General features: G+C 39.5%; 2 protein-coding genes across 3 annotated transcripts in view; both read right to left on the bottom strand.

Moving 5' to 3' along the window:
• LOC309630039 (uncharacterized protein) overlaps positions 1-17,899 on the bottom strand; it is a 455,061-nt gene that overhangs the window by 377,243 nt on the left and 59,919 nt on the right. The window lies entirely within an intron of this gene.
• The window catches only part of GAP43 (growth associated protein 43), a 92,649-nt gene that overhangs the window by 29,658 nt on the left and 45,092 nt on the right, over positions 1-17,899 (bottom strand). The window contains exon 2 of the mRNA XM_082394797.1: positions 11,917-12,526. Within this exon, the coding sequence (XP_082250923.1) occupies positions 11,917-12,526 (610 nt within the window). The remainder of the gene's footprint in view (positions 1-11,916; positions 12,527-17,899) is intronic.

Here is a 17,899-nt window from a genome sequence, read left to right as displayed (position 1 = left end):
ACCGTGCCTGGAGGTTACTCAGACCAATCCTATCTATGACTAAACAGTTGCACTATAATATGGGGTGTGGGGGGTAGTTCTCTTCGCCTTCTAAATAATATACATAACCTACTACTTAATCAGCGTGGCTGCAGCTATTCATACTCATTGAGAAGACCACTACAGTGAGACTGACAGGTTCAGATCTGACTTGACCATCCTGCTGGCCATGTGTAGAAAGTCAGTACCAGAGAAATTCCTTAAATGTATATTTTTCAAACTATACTTCAGAGCCCAGAGAAGGTCCATTTAGACGGGAGGGAGAGAAGCAGAGTAAAAGGAGCTCTGGGCCTCTCCAGCCATCGCCATTTCCCCCTACCATTCTCAACCAGATCAGCTCTGTTTGGGGGATTAGTATATATATTTGAAACTTATTTGAACAAATGACGCCCAGGCCAAAAATTTTGAAAGCTTCACTCTTCAAAAATTACTCCCTAATCTGATGATACCGTCTGTGAATTCACTGTTTCACAATGCTCTGCCTAGAATTAAAAGCATCATCTGCACTAAAAATTACTAGGAGGAAAGGAAAGAGGCAACCCTTCCTCTGCACTAGAAGTTAGAAAAGTCAGCCATGGTCACAATTCAATCCAAATGCTGAATTCACCTCTGAAAAGATAAAAGGCCTTTCAATTCATTAAAAAGATGTAGCTCAGATCATTTTTGAGGGCATATATCCATCCATCCCTTCAGCAGTAATTATTGCAATTCTAAACTTTACCCTTTTTCTTAACCTTTATAATAAGAGTACAATGCACAACAGAATTCACTGCAAATGTTAAAACTAGTTCTCAAGGCCTCACGTACATATGTATATAATATGTGAATGTTATACATTGATATTTATGTGTTTCCATACTGATACATTGTTTAGGAAATGATAATTATTGTTCCAGTATTTTAGTTACCAAAAGTAAAGTTTATTAAATTATTAAAATATATTGATTTGGGATACGATGGAGCTGGCTCCCACTGGCTACTGAGAGCAAGTTGTTAGCCTTACTTCCCAGCTGTGTGTTCAGTGGCAACACATGGGTAGCCTGAAATCAGCCACGATGGGAGTATTTGCAACAAACACTACAGATCGGGGCTTTTTGAGTTTGGGGTTTTTTGTTTGTTTGTTGTTTTGTTTTGAGAGCCAGTTTACCAACACTTTACTGTAGATATCTAATAAAACCATCAATCATGAATGATTTTTATGTTTTGGTTTTTTTTTTTTTTTACATTGCAACATATACCCATGTATAGTCACAATCATCATGTACCTCAGGGCAGATGGCCAGACAGTGACTAAAAGAAATATAGGGAGAGGAGTGGGAAAGAGAAATATTATTCAGTAATATCTGAAAGTGTGATAAATGCTCATTCTAACTCATATTTCAAACTAACCTTTTGGTGGAGATTCCTAATGTGATAACCATGTAACCAGAATTCCAGATTAATCTTGAACAAGCAAAACAATTTCTTCACTTATTGTATGGTACTCTTACCAAAACCTGCTCTATCAGGATGTTAGGAAAACAGAAAAGGGTTCCTCCTCCCAGACGTTACATAATTTGACAACTACACCAGCCTTGTATCCAGACCACTCTCCATGTACTACAAATACAATGGTACATCTTAAATGTCTACTTTTCTGCTGGGGTAAAAAGCGTACATAAATAGCCAATCAGAAAGTGACAAGGATTTGCTTCATTTTTTTACCCTCTGTTTTTCCTTTTTTAAAAACAGGCTAGAAAAAGGAAACTGGCTTGTATCTTCCAATAGAAGACAGGTTCTTTTCTTCATCTACTAGAGTTAAGCCACCTGTATTGAAGGAGAAGGAAGGAGGGAGACAAACATCTTTCATACCTGCTTTTCTTTCTCACAGGATCTGATTACAGCACTGGAGAGAATGCTGTAATCACATTGCTAAACCTGGCCTTTCTTAGCCCTTTAAATTGAACTAGAGCAGTTTCACAAAGAGGAGTCCTTTCTGTCTTTTTATCAAATACATGAGAGTTGCTGCAAGTTACAGTTTATGTGTTGGGGGGGGGGCATCTATTCAGCCTCCCAGTCCAGTGTCCCCTGTGGTCTGCAGTCTGAACGGCTCACAAGCTGTATGCAAATTATGTTTACACTACTGTGGAAAAGGAGAATCAGCAACAGGAGTGGGAAAGCCTATTTTCTGGTCTCTGTCCCAGCACTGTTAGTTTGGGAACATATTAACAATTCACCCTATAGCAGGGGCACAGCAGGTTCAGGAGACTCTTAACACGTTGCAAAGATTACTTAAACATGTCAGATGAGGAAAAGCAGCCAAGGAACCTGGCAGATCATTCCTTCCCTGTGTGTACCTGTCACACACTGGCAAGAGCCACACAGGTCACTCATGGGGCTGGAATGAAATTAATCACCTGCTTTCAGAAGGGAGCAGCTTTGGTTTCCTCTAGTTTTCAATATGTTCCTGAACATAATGCAAAATGCTCACATTGGTCTCTGAAGCCCTAAGTGGTGTGAATTCTGGCTACCTCGAGGATGATGTATGCCCCTGAGTAACAACAAAACTTTCTGGGAAGCTTGTGTATTCAGCTTCCAAAATACAAGAAAGGGGGACAGTGGCACAGCTTTCTGTTTGAGCAAGTGTCTGCATCCCCTTGTCACTTAGAATCTGCAAATAAGTTGGAATGTGTCATAATGGGCAGTGTTGAGCTATCTTAGAAATGGTAGTGATATGGAAACCCTCTGTCCAACATTTCTGTTTTATGAAAGGGTAAACTCACACTCAAAGTAATGTGAGTGCTTAAAGTTAGAATTAGGTTAAGGTTAGAATCCAGTCTTTTAGGTCAATTTTAGTACTTTCTCTACTGTGATAACATTTTTTATTCATTCTTTTTTTTTTTAATGATTTTTTTGATGTGGACCATTTTTAAAGTCTTTATTGAATTTGTTACAATATTGCTTCTGTTTTTTGGCGGCGAGGCATGTGGGATCTTAGCTCCCCTACCAGGGATTGAACCCTCACCTCCTGCATTGGAAGGCAAAGTCTTAACCACTGGACCACCAGGGAAGTCCCAGTTCATTCATTCTTAACTCATTCAGCAAATACTTATTGGTTGCCTTCTATTTCCCATTGTTATAGGTGCAAGAGTTTCAACAATAAACAAAACATATGATGGAGCTACTTTTTTCCACTGATGGTTAATCTTCAAAAGGTACTGCTGAATTATGACATGAATTAAGTTATTTGTATTTTTGTGTTAATTTGAATGAAAGGTGGTTTCTCAAGTTTTTTTAAAGAAAAGATATCCCTTTTTATTAGATACATCTTGTCCTTCAAGATTCAGCTGCAGTAGCTCTACACCAAGAAGTCTTCCTGGACTCTCTCTCCCTAATTAGCCTAAGCAGGACTTTAATTTTCATACACTATAAATTTCATCATAGGTAGCCTTAATCCTAATGCTTAGCTCTCCCCATCTCATTGTAGATTCACAAACCCATCTCAATAACACAACCAGCAGAGAAAAGAGCTTTACTCTCCCCACACCCCCTCTGAGAGACAGAGAGATGTGTCTGGAGCCATTTTCCTCTTCTTGTTGGCCTGAAGAGTGAAAAAATGTGTAGTTCATTGTTCTTCTAGATTTTCTCTAATGGCCTGAACCCCTAGGCAGGCCTTTCCCTACATATTGAATCTGTGTATGTGTGTGTGTGTGTGTGTATGTGTTTGTATGTGTACATATGTGTTTGTGAGTTGGCAGACAATTATGCTATAGGCATGGTGACGGTCCTAAAACATATATAAATTATATTCTTCACTTTTTCATACCCTAAGGCATAGAGAATATTCTTGTGGAGCTATAAAAATGATCATCTCCACTCTGAGAGACACACAGAAGGGACCATTTAGGTGAATCGTTTCTGGTTTCTCTTCCAAAATCCAAAAGATTTATCAACTCATACTGAAAAAAAATAAAAACAAAAAATTAGCCTCAGAACTTACTTGACCATATATATGCCTCCAGGAAAGAACATTAATGTTGAACATGGTTCATAAGGAAAGGCAAATAGCCCTCCTAGGGTACTTTCTTTTCCCCTGAAGATACTGCAGTTTCCATTCCAAATAGAATGGTGTGAGATGATCGAACTAAAATATTTTATCTTCCACAATCTCCTAATTCATGATTCATAAAGTGAAAATACGTATGAGAATTGCTGAGTAAGCATATCTAACTTGTGCATCATCTACTGCATCTTTTCTTGGGATGTACAATAACCCAATTCCAAACACTTGGGCCTGTTAGCCAATTTCACTGATGGTCGAAGATCCAATTATGTGACTGTACAGTAAATAAAAGAATTGGAGGAAAGTCATATTAGGCCTATTCCTGTCATTCTTATGTTTTAATGAAGGTCTAGTGACAAAATCTTTGAAAAGCTTATCAACCACAATTATCTGTCAAATGCATCCATGGCTCTACACAAGAATCCAAGGCTTTATATACCCTTGAAGCTGTTTTAATTACTTTAATGAAGTAAGATGGGTATTAAAAAATAAACTAATAATAAATTAAGTCTAAGATGAAAGTGAAACTATTGACAGTAAATTATAGCCACTCAAGCTGTAGTTTTCCATCTCAGGGAGGTTAAAAGCAAGTCTAACCATATCTGAAAACATCATTGTCAACTTTTTATTTTCAATGTCAAGTGTAAGGTGGGTTAGAAAATTCCACTGAGATTTCCTTGCAGTCTCCTGGGCTTCCAGTGTAAACATAAACTTTCTTAGTGCTGTCTCTTCCTGAAATCTTCGCCCGTCTATCCAGACTTCTTCTACTATCTGCCTTGTCCCCTAAACCCACTATCTAATAGTTTAGAAAATAAGGCACTACAGGGAAGTGAGAATGGTTGAGTAAGAGGCCATATGCCCACTCTTCCAGATGCCTCTTTAGTCTACCACTGCACACTTGCTTTTTGAAGCTAGAAAGCAGAGAAAACCTAGTTGAACCCATTTACTTTGAAGATGTTGAAACTAGGCTCAGAGGGCAAAAGAGCTGGCCTGAAATCATCAGCAGAATCTGAACAAGAATCCAGGTCTCTTGACTTTAGGCAGTCTTTAGCCTATTATGCTGAAAATACAGAGCATTTGCTCTATATACTTCCTACAAGATACTGGATTTATTAAAAACCTGATGTTATTCATCATCCTTGTGAAAACAATTTATGGGCAATTCTTTTAAATAAGCCTCAAAATAAATTATTTGCTTAGAGAGCCAAGCTTTAGTGTTGTGAGATTAACAACTGGCTAAAGACTTTTTGAAGAAAGCAGTGACTCAAATGTTCTTGATGATATGAATTGGTCTGCGGTTCAGCACCTGATTCAGTCATTTTCTTCGGGCACAGAATTAAAACATGACTAAGAGAGCTGGCAAAACTTACACATCCTTTCAAACCTTTCCCTCCTCTTTGTGCATACTGTAAACCATATAGTCTTGGGAGATCTTCAAGGGCTCCAGTCTTGCAGCTTTAAGCAGCATTATTGGTTTCCTTCTTCCCTTCCTTTTATGCCTGGTTATAGAAAGCTTTTCATTCTTTACTTAATGAAGCTATGATTGTGAGGACAAAATAAGAGTAATGACCACTCAGTGCTTTCTAGTCCATTAGATCGGGTGTTCTGCTCTCTCCCCATGTTTAGCCAAATGGACTGACTATGTAACTCTTGCTACTCTTGGTTCTTCCTCCTTGTAATCCTTTTAGAATTGGGTAGATATGCATGTGTGCATGTGTATACGTAGAGAAAAAAGAGGAAAAAATATTTGATAAACATGCATTAGTGTCTGAAAAATACTCTACATTTTAAGAAATATTGTTTGAGTTTCACTTTCAAATATAGTTTTACCACTTTAAAATTGGGGGAGTTACATGCTTTTCTGTTTATTGGCTTTTTTTTTTATAAGGTGATAGTAGTTATTAAATATGAGCTATAAAAGAATGGATAAAAAAGCCTCACAATATGAGTTTCTTGACTCTAAAATACATCTCTTCCTATCTTCTGTCTGCTTAAATTTTTTATTTGAAGAGACAGTGATTGCTCTCCTATCTGTTCTACCTATTAAGTTCTTTATATTATTTTAGTTATAAATATAAAGGTATCGGGGTCCTTTGGAAATGTACTTGCCAAAAGGGAGCAATAGATATAAACAAGAATTTTGAAAGATACTAATTCTGATAAATTTAGGATAGAAATTGTCTAGAATACATGAAATTGCTTTCATCTGATTGAATTCTCAACATTTCAATTTCTAAATTTCAGCTCTTCTGGCATATTTAATGGAGTCAGCAGTACTCCTGTTAAGAACAATCAAATTTAACTGATCTTACAGCTCTCTGGGGCCTAATCAAACAGTACTTGAAGGATTTTCAAACTAAGAACTCAAGACTCAAAACCAGTTTAATATCCCTAATAACTCTGGGGTGACGGAGCTGTGAGAAAGTTATGACCAAGGAGTGTGGTTAGTTACTGGATACCCGCCTATAAATGCGATCACTAATGATTCCCAGACAAGAGTCTGGAGTATCCAATTATACAAATGAGGGAGATGGTCTTAGATTAGGACATGATGCCTGGGTTCTTAGACATTCCTCTCATCTTCATTTCTCCCTGGGTGTCAGGGTTCAATGTATGACCTCGGCAATCAAGCTGTCGGGGTTCAGCTCATGGTTTAGCTACTTGCCAGCTGCTGATGCTGATGAGGTGCCTCAATGTCTCTTAACCTCAGTTTCCACATCTGTAAAAGTGGAAGGGGAAATTGAAGCACTTACACCACAGAATGGTTTTGATGATTAAATAGGATAATCCCCACATAGCACTTAGCACAGGGTCTGACACTTCATAAATGCTCATTAAGTGCTACCTATTATAGAAACTATATATTTTATTTATTTTTAATTTTTTTTGGCTGATCTTTTTTTTTTTAATTTATTTCTTAAATTTTTTATTTTTGGCTGCATTGGGTCTTCGTTGCTGTGTGCAGGCTTTCTCTGGTTGTGGCGAGCGGGGGCTACTATTCGTTGCGGTGCGGTGGCTTCTTTTGTTGCGGAGCACGGGCTCTAGGCGCATGGGCTTCAGTAGTTGTGGCACATGAGCTCTAGAGCGCAGGCTCAGTAGAAACTATATATGTTAAACCTTAAGAACCAACTACCTTATCCCTTTCTCTTAATGATGAGACAACTGAAGCCCAGAGAGAAGCAATGACTTGCCTCATATCACACATCTGATTAGTAAAAATATTGAGGCTATACCCCTGGTCTCCAGCATACTTTCTTTGGTATTATCTTACTGGGCATGGAGGGCACAGAATGTCCTAGGACCTAGTTGGTACTTCCTGACAATAATCAGAAATTGTCACAACTGCTAAGATAAAGAGAAAACGCAGGAATTGAGATAAAACATAGCACCTTAAAAGAGAGGTAAAGAACTGCAACGCCAAGATTAAGGTGAGGATTTAGGGGGTCTCTCAGTTTGATCCCTATTTTGTCACTGTGTCTGTGGGCAGAATATCCATTTACTTTGCCCCTGTTCTCAGAATGTAAAAGCAGAAAGAAAAATATTATCGAATGCCACTGGAGTGTTTTCAAGAAAAGCCAATAAAAATGATTACTAGAGCAATATAAAAGTGCTCTATAAAAGCTTAATAATCAACAGTATTTAAGCAGCGTGCCACTGAGTAGCTGACAGGGTGCCCATGTTTTATAGATAGCATTTATGGACTTTCACAACCTAAATTTTCACTCTTCATGAGTTGTGTATAAATTTAGGAAGTGGTTGAAACCACATATCAAACCAAAACTGCTTCTGAGGCACCGTGTCAAATAAGTGTAAATATTCTTGGTTAATCTCACATGTAACACAGAGTGCGGTGGAAGTGGGTCTACCCTCCGGAGAGCTAAGAATATTATGGATGGTTACTTGGGCCTTTGGAACATTTTGTTCTGGGGAAAGTAAAGAATTTCTCCAACTCCAAAAATGCGGGTTGGGTATTTCATTTTTTTACACATAATTATCTTTCCAGAAACTATAAAATTTGCATTATTCTTTTGCTAATAATTTGGCTATAGAGACACACATTACATAAAACCTTTTTAGCATGTAGCAAACTGCACGAAGCACTGTCTCATCCATATTTTGTCCCATAGTATATTGGCATATAAAGATACTCCATATCTTTTCGTAGAATTTAACTGAGTTGAGATTATTACTGTCATAGTTTACAAAACCGCTCCCTGAATTTCATCCCACGCCTACTACCAAATCAGAACTCCTTAAGATCAGCGACCATAACTAATGCATCTTTGTGACGCTAATGCCTAGCATGGTAGAAAGTTAATATAAATGAAAGGGAAAAAGGAAAGAACAAAGGGAGAGAGGAAGAGAGGGAGGGAGGGAAGAAGAAGGAGGAAGAAAAAGAAGGAAGAAAGGTAGAAAGACACTGAGTTTCTATTCAGAGGAATGATGACTAGAACTCCTCTCTTTCCTAGATCATTATTGATGGCCCCAGTTAGAAAAGGGTAAAGAGACCACGAAAATAAAATGCAGCCAAAATCAACATACAGAAAATCTAGGATAACCCAGTTACACTTCCTACTAGTACCAGTCAAGTACCCTGTGACAGCTACCCAGTCAACATCTCTGATTTCTAGCCTCCTGGATGTGTTCCCTTGGTAATACGACATCACTGAATATAGTCAGAGCAGAAATTTCCCTCTACTGGGGAGAGTCAGCGGGTTATCATGAAGAAGAAGAGACATAGCAGAGAATTCTTTCACCGTGAGTCCAATGAGCACAGTGATACTATCCAGTAGGAGACACCAAAGACATTATCGTTAAAAGAGGCTTGAAAGTCCTCTCCTCATGGCTGAAAGGAGGCAGTACCCTAAAGATACCACAAACACTTCTCCTCCTATAAAGGAATCATCATCAGAAATGCACGGAAGTTTTTTGGCCATAGACATATGCAGAGATGGGCAAACAGAGTGGCAAAGCAGAGACAGGAAGATATAGTAGGAGGATTAAAAAAAAAAAAAACAAGAAAACTTCCAAAGGTCCTAATGCAAGTGGCATCCACCTGTAATAAACCCACTAATAGTAAAGGAAGTAAAATAAAGAAAACATTTCTAATTTAGAAAGAATTCCCGTTTGTATTAAAGTAGTGATCAGATTGGTCCAAAATTCTGACCCTCTTACTGACAGCAATTTTTGTCTTGAATCTCTCTTTTGGCTTGTTCTGCCCCCCAAACCTACTCCACCGTATCCGACTGACTGTCTCTCTACACCCCTCCAGGCAGTCACAGAATCCTAAAGCCACCCAGGGTAGCCGTCCATTCCCAAACAGTAGTGCTCAACTGGGAATATTGTTCTTTTAACCTGGATTAGAATGAAATCCAATACGAGATAGAGGAAAATGTGGTACAGGGCCCATGGGAATTTGGGCTTGATATGCTGTGATAGATCTCCTTGTCACCTGTAGCTTCTGTGATTCCATGAGACTCATCATATTTGGGTAATTTGTGCTTGTCACCTACAGCAGGCAAGGCTAATAGATACATCAGTCCAGAAAGAAGCTATAGGCAGCATTTCAAGATCTAACCAAGAGGACAATACCTACCCAAAGCTCAGAAACAATGTAAAATAAATTGCCCTTTGTGATTACCTTCAAGTTGAACTTCATCTATACTTTTCAATTACCTTTCAATGTACATATTAAACTCAGACTAACTGAGGCATTTTTTAGTCAGAAATTGTAAAATTTAGGACAGAGCATGATCCCTATTTGCTTTTACTGACCAGACACATTTTTAATTAAATAAGTGAATGGAGTAAGCAAGGCTGCACAAAGAATATATGAATGAGTAAACAAATTATTATCTATAAATTGAATCTGCCCAATTTTCATTCATTCATCACTTGACATTTATTGAGCATGTACTACATAAAATATTTCATTGATTCATTTGAATTATCATAACTTGAAAAATAATAAAAACTGAATTTCCTTTAAAATATATTTTTAGACTTTCCATTGATTCAAGCAGTCCTCCTTTCTATTAATCCAAATCATGAGCATATACCTAAAACCACATTATGTCTTTCTGTCTCTACTTACAATTTCAGAAATCCCAGTTTAAAAATATGATCTGAGTAATGTCAAATATTTTCTATATTTAAAATCATGATTAATTTCTAAGATTTATGAAAATTACCAATAGGTAGTCGGTCATATGCAAAATGATTTCTAGCTATTGTATCTAAGGCTGGAACTTAAACCTAAAGAAGAGTAGTTAACAAGGTTTGTTTTGCGGAGTAAATTAAAACCAAAACCATTCTTATCACATGCCTTACCTTTTCCAGGGAAATATTCCCATCTTCTTAACCTCAAGGTCTGGCCCCTGGGGCAGGTATATAGTTAGAATAAAGATTTAAGATGAGTCACTGGTAGAAAGAGGTGTGTGCTTTATCTGAAGCTAGATAATGCTAATAACAATAATAGTTAATATAATCTGGCTGTTTACTCATAGAATTTGGGGGATAAGATGAAAGAAGTAGACCAGAAAATATCTAGAATAATCTTCCACCATCCTGCAGTATCTAATGTGGAGAGATGGATATCATGGCAAATATCCAATAATTGCTTTCTCAATCTAATGGTCAGATAGCAAGGTATTTCCCAGAGCATCCTCATGGAGTAGGTCTTTTCCCAAGGGCACAGTGTGGTCCAGTCCAAATTTGGGTCCTTGGACACATAGTGGGTTAAATCACTAAATTCTAAAGGAGTAAACCCAACCTTTTCAACTGGCACAGAAGCAACTTTATCTTTAATGTTTGGGGCTGAAATGTATTCATGGGTCACACTAGGCTAGAGAAAGACCTTGGAGACCGTTGGCCTCCTTCACCACTATGGATGGGTTGAGGTGGAGGGACAGATCTAGTGCTGAGGGGTGAAGTTCCCTTAAATTTATCTTGTACTGTGAATGCTCTACTCCAATTCTGCACAGGCTCTTTGGGCAATAATAGTGAAAACACTCCAGGTTAGAGCTCCAAACCAAAGAGAATCTAGTACCTTTTTAAAATCACAGTCAACCCTCAATTATGTATGCGTACGGTAGAAAGTAGTGTCTTTGATAATAAAATGATAATTTATGTTTGACTTCACAACATGTTCTATATTTGGGGTTTTTCTTTTGTTTTTGGCAACATCAACAGACTTATTTTCCTAATTAGTCTGACCCCGATTAATGTTACAATTAACATTCTCTGAGCGTACATACACATACGCACACTACTCACCAACTGATGGGGGAGAATGCCCAGAAACATATTGTGGGATAGGGAAAGGTGGTCTGAGAGTATGTTTTAGCTGCTGGCAATTCACAAACTGCATCATCTGAATCAATAGGGAGTTGGCTGCATTTATACCAGGCACTTCCCAGAGCTAAATAATCACATTAGCTAATTCCCATCCATAAAATATACGTAGCCTCAGTAATTACTTATTAAGCTAAGTCTATCCAGCACACAGAATATTTTTTTCAACCAGGATTACCTAGTTTTACTCTTTCTGCCAATCCAATTAACAAGGTAATTGCCAGACCTGTCTAGTACCGGCTGCTACACAAACCTGCCCAAGTTCTCTCTCAGGCTTGGAGATATTTGGGAACGTAGTGGCCAGAGTTAGCTCTCAGCCCTGCCACTTCGGGGAATTAAGCGAAGCTTCCCTTGATTTCCTGAATACACCTTCTAGAAATTTCCCCTCTCCCTTGAAGGCACAGGTGGCCTGGCCTTCCAAATAGGCCCCCAAGTACAGGTGGCCTGGCCCCCCACGGCGTCTGACCCTGGAGGTCGCTCACCTATCTTCTCCTCGGCTTGGCTGCTCTCCGCAGTCTCCGATGGAGGCTGGGCTGTTGCCTTGGCAGCAGCGTCCTCTGCAGCAGGGGTGGCGGCGGCGGCAGCAGCAGTGACAGCAGCAGGCACGTCGGCTTGTTTAGGCTCCTCCTTGGCTGGCGCGTCTTCGGCCTTGGAGGACGGCGAGTTGTCAGTGGAAGCTTTAGTGGCACTTTCTGTCTCAGCAGAGCCGGCCTTCTCCTCCGAGGGGGCAGGAGCCTGGGGCGCTGCCTGCTCTGTGGCAGCCTCGGGGGCGCCCTCCCCCTTCTTCTCCTCGGAAGGAGTTTCGCCGGCTTTGCCGGTCTCTTCGGGCTTGGGGCCGGCGGCTGGGGCCGCTTCAGCGGGAGTGGAACCTTCTGCCTCCTTCTTCTCCGCACCGTCAGCGACGGGGGCTTCATCCTTCTCATTCGCCTCCGCCTCCGCGGCTGGGGCATCACCCTTCTTCTCTCCTTTGAGCTTTTTCCTCGTTATGTGTCCACGGAAGCTAGCCTGAATTTTGGTCGCGGCCTTATGAGCTTTATCTTCTGGTTTGATGCCATCTTGTTCAATCTTTTGGTCCTCATCATTTTTTTCAACCTTTATGGAGAAAAAGGGGGGAAAAAAGGAGAGATGGAGCAATGTTCTTTTCCTTCAAATCACAGCATTCAATAAATGCATACTGAATGACTTATTCTGTGCCAGGCACCATACTTGGAGTTAAGAAATCAGCAATACCCTGGAAATTCAAACCAAGCCTCCTCTCTTTCTCTGGTGAAGAGTTTAGGAGAGTACACATTAGTTTCTGGGAAAATTAATGTCCTTCTGGCCTTCCTGAATCACTGGCATTATTTTATATGTCTTTCTTTCCCCAACTCAATGTCTCTCCTTTGCCAAACTTAAATCAGCCTTTTTGTGGATGTACTTTGACAACTCAAGTCCACCCAGCCTAGGTTTTCATCAGTGACCTCTGAAAGATATTGGTTTTTCAGGGTTTCTCAGAGGGTCTCTGTGAAAAACTTATGATTTAAAAAAATATTGTGGAAAAGCCTATTTTTTTCCCCAAGATTTCAGGTCTCATCAGGAAACCAGTAGGTTCAGGGCAAAGAATATGGTTAAGGTTTAAGCAGCAAATTCCATCAGGGTCTTGTGCAAAATGCAGATGAGTTCCAGGGCTTTGAGGGGTTTGTTCAGGATGTGACAACTCAGAATGCTGGTCACAAAATGACATCTACTTTCCTCTGTGTGTGGTCCAACATCAGTAATGAACATACCAGACCTTCAAAATTTGAATTCAGAAAATGGTCATTATTCCTGAGTTTTAAAAAAAGAGTGGAAAACACTGCTTCCGCTTTTGAAAGAGGGGCATATATTCACTAAATCACAATTTCTTATTCCCAAAGCAATTTAAACTTAAAATTAGTTTTATATTATCATTAACAGAGCCATCCTAGTACTGAAGGCAAGAGACTAGAATACAAAATTTTTACCATTTGATCATGTTACAATGTAACATAGGCTGCAAATAACTTTTTTCCACATGGAAATTAAATCACAGGATAGGAATAGAAGGTATAGTCATGAAAAGAAATGTCTAGGCAAGTACTCAGAATTCTATATAGCTCTGTTGCCCACTATGGTGCCCCAGTGTGGTTACTTATAGCCCCCATATAGCCATTATATTAGTTTCAGGTATACAACACAGGGATTCAACATTTGTATATATTGCAACAATAAGGCTGGTTAACTTCTGTGACCACTGTCTTAGCAATGGGGAAATACAGCAGTGAACAATGCAGCAAAAGACCAATAATTAAAGAATGCTTATCATGTACCAAGTCCTCTGCTTGGCCCCAGTCTCGACCTTGGCCTGACCTTGGCTTTTGCTCCAGTTTAGGATGCAAATCACAGCAGGCCAACACAAGGCATGCTTTCCACCTGTCATACAAGCTCTGCCCGAGGGACCGAGATCCTGTTCATCATGATGTAGACCTGTCTGACATTCTTTGGACAAGCATATAGGCCTGTATTGCTTAGGTCCATCAACATGCTAGTGAGTATACAAAGGTATTTTTGAAAATAAGCTGCATGTGAGAGTAAAAGCAGGATTAATAAATTTCCAGTAAAACTCAAGGCAAGTTTCTCTTCTTCCTCAGTTAACGGTGCGTGTATCCATACAAGAAATGAAGGAGTGCATGAAAGCACTTTGGAAGGGCCCATTCTGCTTCCTCTTCCCGGTGCCATGCTGCCACACTGCTCAGTGCTCTGATGCACTACCACCTTCCTGCTCTCCTGCTGCTCTTGATGACTCCTACTGGGACGCACACAACACGACCTGGGGCACGGGAGCAGCTGTCCCTGCCAGGAGCTCTCTGCTCAGAGATGGAAGCATAACCCTGTTAAATTAACAGTTGTGAATGGAGCATGCAGCCAAGGTGTTGTTAATTTATTTTACTCTATCTTGCATTTTCTGAATGAGGCACCATCTTATATGATAGGACATCTGCACTTGGGCCTTGATGCGCAGTGGTTCTTTAATACAAATACTGCTCCTTGTGAAGGTAAACAGACCAATTCTTTCAGAGTAGGCAAGTGGACAGAAAAAACCCTCTGGTGATTCAAGAAAACTACCTCACCCTTTTCTCTTTAAGAACACAGAGGAAAGGAGATGAAACTTAAAACGCTAGAAAACATAAAAAGAAGGAAGCCAAGAGTCTGAATGACATAAAGAAGATATTTTACAAGGATAAAGGAAGAGCCTCTCTAAGTTCTTTACACCTCCATCTCCAAACTCTCTCTCTCTCTCTTTCGCTCTCTCTCAATTTCTCAGATCATCTGCCACTGTAACTTTCCACATGATCAGGACTTAAGCTTCTGTGCACAGCCTCTATGTTGAAATGACTATTTAGAAAGGCTCAGACTAGACTTGCGTGCCAAGATTGTGGGATCAGGCTCACCTGAACAATCCAAGAGTATAAGGGACACAAGACAGAAAGGTGTGAGCAGGAAGGGAGAGAATGTGAAAAACCATAGTTAGGAGAGAAGTGAGACAATCCTGCAAGAGCTGGATACCCAAGTAGGTGGTCAAAGTACCCCACAGGCATGCAGCTTCTCCAGGAGGAATTGCTGGGCCACTTAATATTATTAGAGATTTAGGGGAATTGGATTTTAGAAATTGGTTGGAAATAGACAACTAATACAAATTATACAGACAGTCAGAGGGAAAGAGACAGAGACAAAGAGGGAAGGGGAAGAGAAGGGAAGAGAGGGGAAGGAAGGGGAGAAGGGGAGTGGGAAGGAAGGAAGGGAAGAGAGGGAGGAAACCAGCCTAAGATGAGGTGATTGAACAGAGGCATCCAGAAATAAGAATATTTTAAGTTAAAACTGGATCTTAGGCCAGACAATTCTGGATGTGTGTGTGTGTGTCTTTCTTTTGTACCTGTAATTAATTCCATAAATATGGCTTAAACTACAGGTTATTTTCTGGTAAAATTCCTTTCACAGTACTAGAGGTAATTGCATTGGGAGTGTATTTTGCTGAGAGAGGAGACCATAATAAAGAGAACATTTCCCAAGACTGGCTGTGGGGAAACCCCAAGATGTCAGGCTACATAGACCTTTTCCCAACTGGAAATAGAAGAGCTTGCCTAAAACAAAGAACATGTGAGCCCAGAGAACCTGGAGATTATTCGCTACGTTCAGCACAACCCTTTCAGCTTCTCAAAGGGAAAAACGGTGCCCTGAAAGGTTGTCACTTGTTTCACTTGATAGCATGAGTGAATCAGTCAGTGGCCCTGTTTGTATTTGAACTCAGGTCTTCTCCCCTCCCACCCAACCCCAAGTCCAATTTTATTGCATCCGTGACCTGGAACAACTTAGCCTTTCTTGTAGCCGATTGTGCATAAAGCATCATTTCAACATCCTGATTCATCTATTCATTTAGCAATACTGAGTGCCTATGCTGGCACCACAGACACACTAGTGAGCAGACAGAGACTGTATCTATCCACCAGGACTCTTTTTTAAATACACTTTAAAAAAATAAGCTCAGAGTATTTAACAATCAATGATTTCCCAGGAATTCAAGGAGACACCTGACATTACACCTGTCTATAAAGCAAGGCCAATAGTCTAAATATGTCAGTTAGAGTGGGAGGAAGTCCAGAAAAAAGGGGATCCTGGTACTTAATGGCTAAAAAGAATTAGTTCATAGTCTCATAAAAATAGATTTATTTTTTAAACTCAGCGTTGCCACAAATAAGCTTTGTGCTGAGCTCTGATAAAATTCTTTCATTTTTACATGGAATTATTGCTATCCATGAATTAACTAATGTGGACATGCCAATGCAGGAAGGGGATGTAGGAAGAGGATCATTATGTGTAGGAAGAGGATCATTATGAGTTGCCATACTTTTTTTTCAGGAATCTTCATTGCTATAGTTTAGAATTTTTACTGATCAATTTGTTCAGGAACTCTGTAATTTATGAAGTCTTAAAGGAAACCAAGTATGGGAAATGTTAACTGTTCAACCAAGGCTAAAACCTCGGATGAATATTGGTTTGAAGAAGATGAAGGGTACCGTTCTACTAAACTGCTGGAATCTGGTCAAATTTTAAAGTCCATTAGGTGAAAGGGCAATACTTTTCATCAACATTTAAGAATCACAGATAAGAAAGCCAAATATAAGAAGTACTATTTCATACCCAACATTGTTGCTCTGGTTAATAGATTCCTTTTCCTCTTGGGGGAGGAGAGAGTAAACAAATTAGGATTCAGTCTAAGATGTCCAAAATTTGCATTTATTATGTTCCAAAAAAGTTTTAGGCAAAAAAAATCTATAAATGCCTAACTTTCAGGACTTAAAATAACGTCATCCATTCATCTGGGACATTTCAATTCATTTAACTATTTCTAATTATCATAGGAATACTCCAACCTTCCAAGCACAGAAAAATGTGGCCCTGTATCTACTTCTGCTAGCTCTAAACACTACGATGATAACACTTCAAATTTTCTCTGAAACAGGGTTGAATTTTAAATGCTTTCAAAAATCATTGGTGTGCACCAGTTCTTCTTTCTAAGAACATCTTTAGTAAACTAAAATATTTTCAATTTGATTGAGCAAAAGACATTTCCGAGAAGCAAAATTGAAAGGCCAGAGATATCAGGACCAGAATAAAGTGTGGATGGATATGTATGAATCTAACAAATATCTACTTATGGCTCACTCTATTTTTTATTAATAATTTAGTGAGGTGAAATTCACGTAAGAAAATTTCACTCTATTTTTCAGCTTAGTTGGCTTTGAGCACAGTTGATAGCATATATTTTAGGAGAAATGTCCAAGTACTAAAGAAGCTCCCAGTGGAGCTTCTGTACCTGCTTTGAATCTAGTCAAAGATCAGAAATCCAGAGAACTGCCCCTTATGGAGGAGCCAAAGGAGGATGGGCAAACCTTCTCCAGTTCTGTAGAGGAAGTATCTTCAGGTTTCTGGGCAGTTCTAGGGAAGAAGGTGTCATTTAAAAGATGAATAGGCACAGCTGGGATACTGGGGTCCCTTAACACTCAATGTGGTTTGAAAATCCAACTAAGAGTGTGAGGGGATGGGGAGCAGGATGCAAGTAGGTATAATGAAACTGTTGTGCATTTGCCAACAATGGCCACCATTTTTTTTAACTCTGATTTTCAGTCCAGTGAGGAGTCTTCTTTTAGTTCCTGGGCAGGTGGGAGCACTGACATATGACAACTGAGCAATTCTCCAGGGGAACGTGAGACATCAAGAATGACTTTGCAAATCCTGGCACAGTGGTAGTGAGGGGATTCTCTTTTCCCCTTCAGATGAAGTGTGCAGCATAACATTGCAGCTCCAGAGTCATAATAAGTGGGCAAGAAATGCTCATTGATTGGCTGACTATATAGAAAACCAAATATCCCACATTGGAAACTGGAATAGTAATGTGAACTTTTCAGA

The sequence above is a fragment of the Balaenoptera borealis genome (assembly GCF_965194805.1).
Source record: "Balaenoptera borealis genome assembly, chromosome: 5".
In the NCBI taxonomy this organism is placed as follows: Eukaryota; Metazoa; Chordata; class Mammalia; order Artiodactyla; family Balaenopteridae; genus Balaenoptera; species Balaenoptera borealis.
The sequence above is the reverse complement of the archived record's forward strand: the minus strand, read 5'-3'. Positions and strand labels throughout refer to the sequence as shown.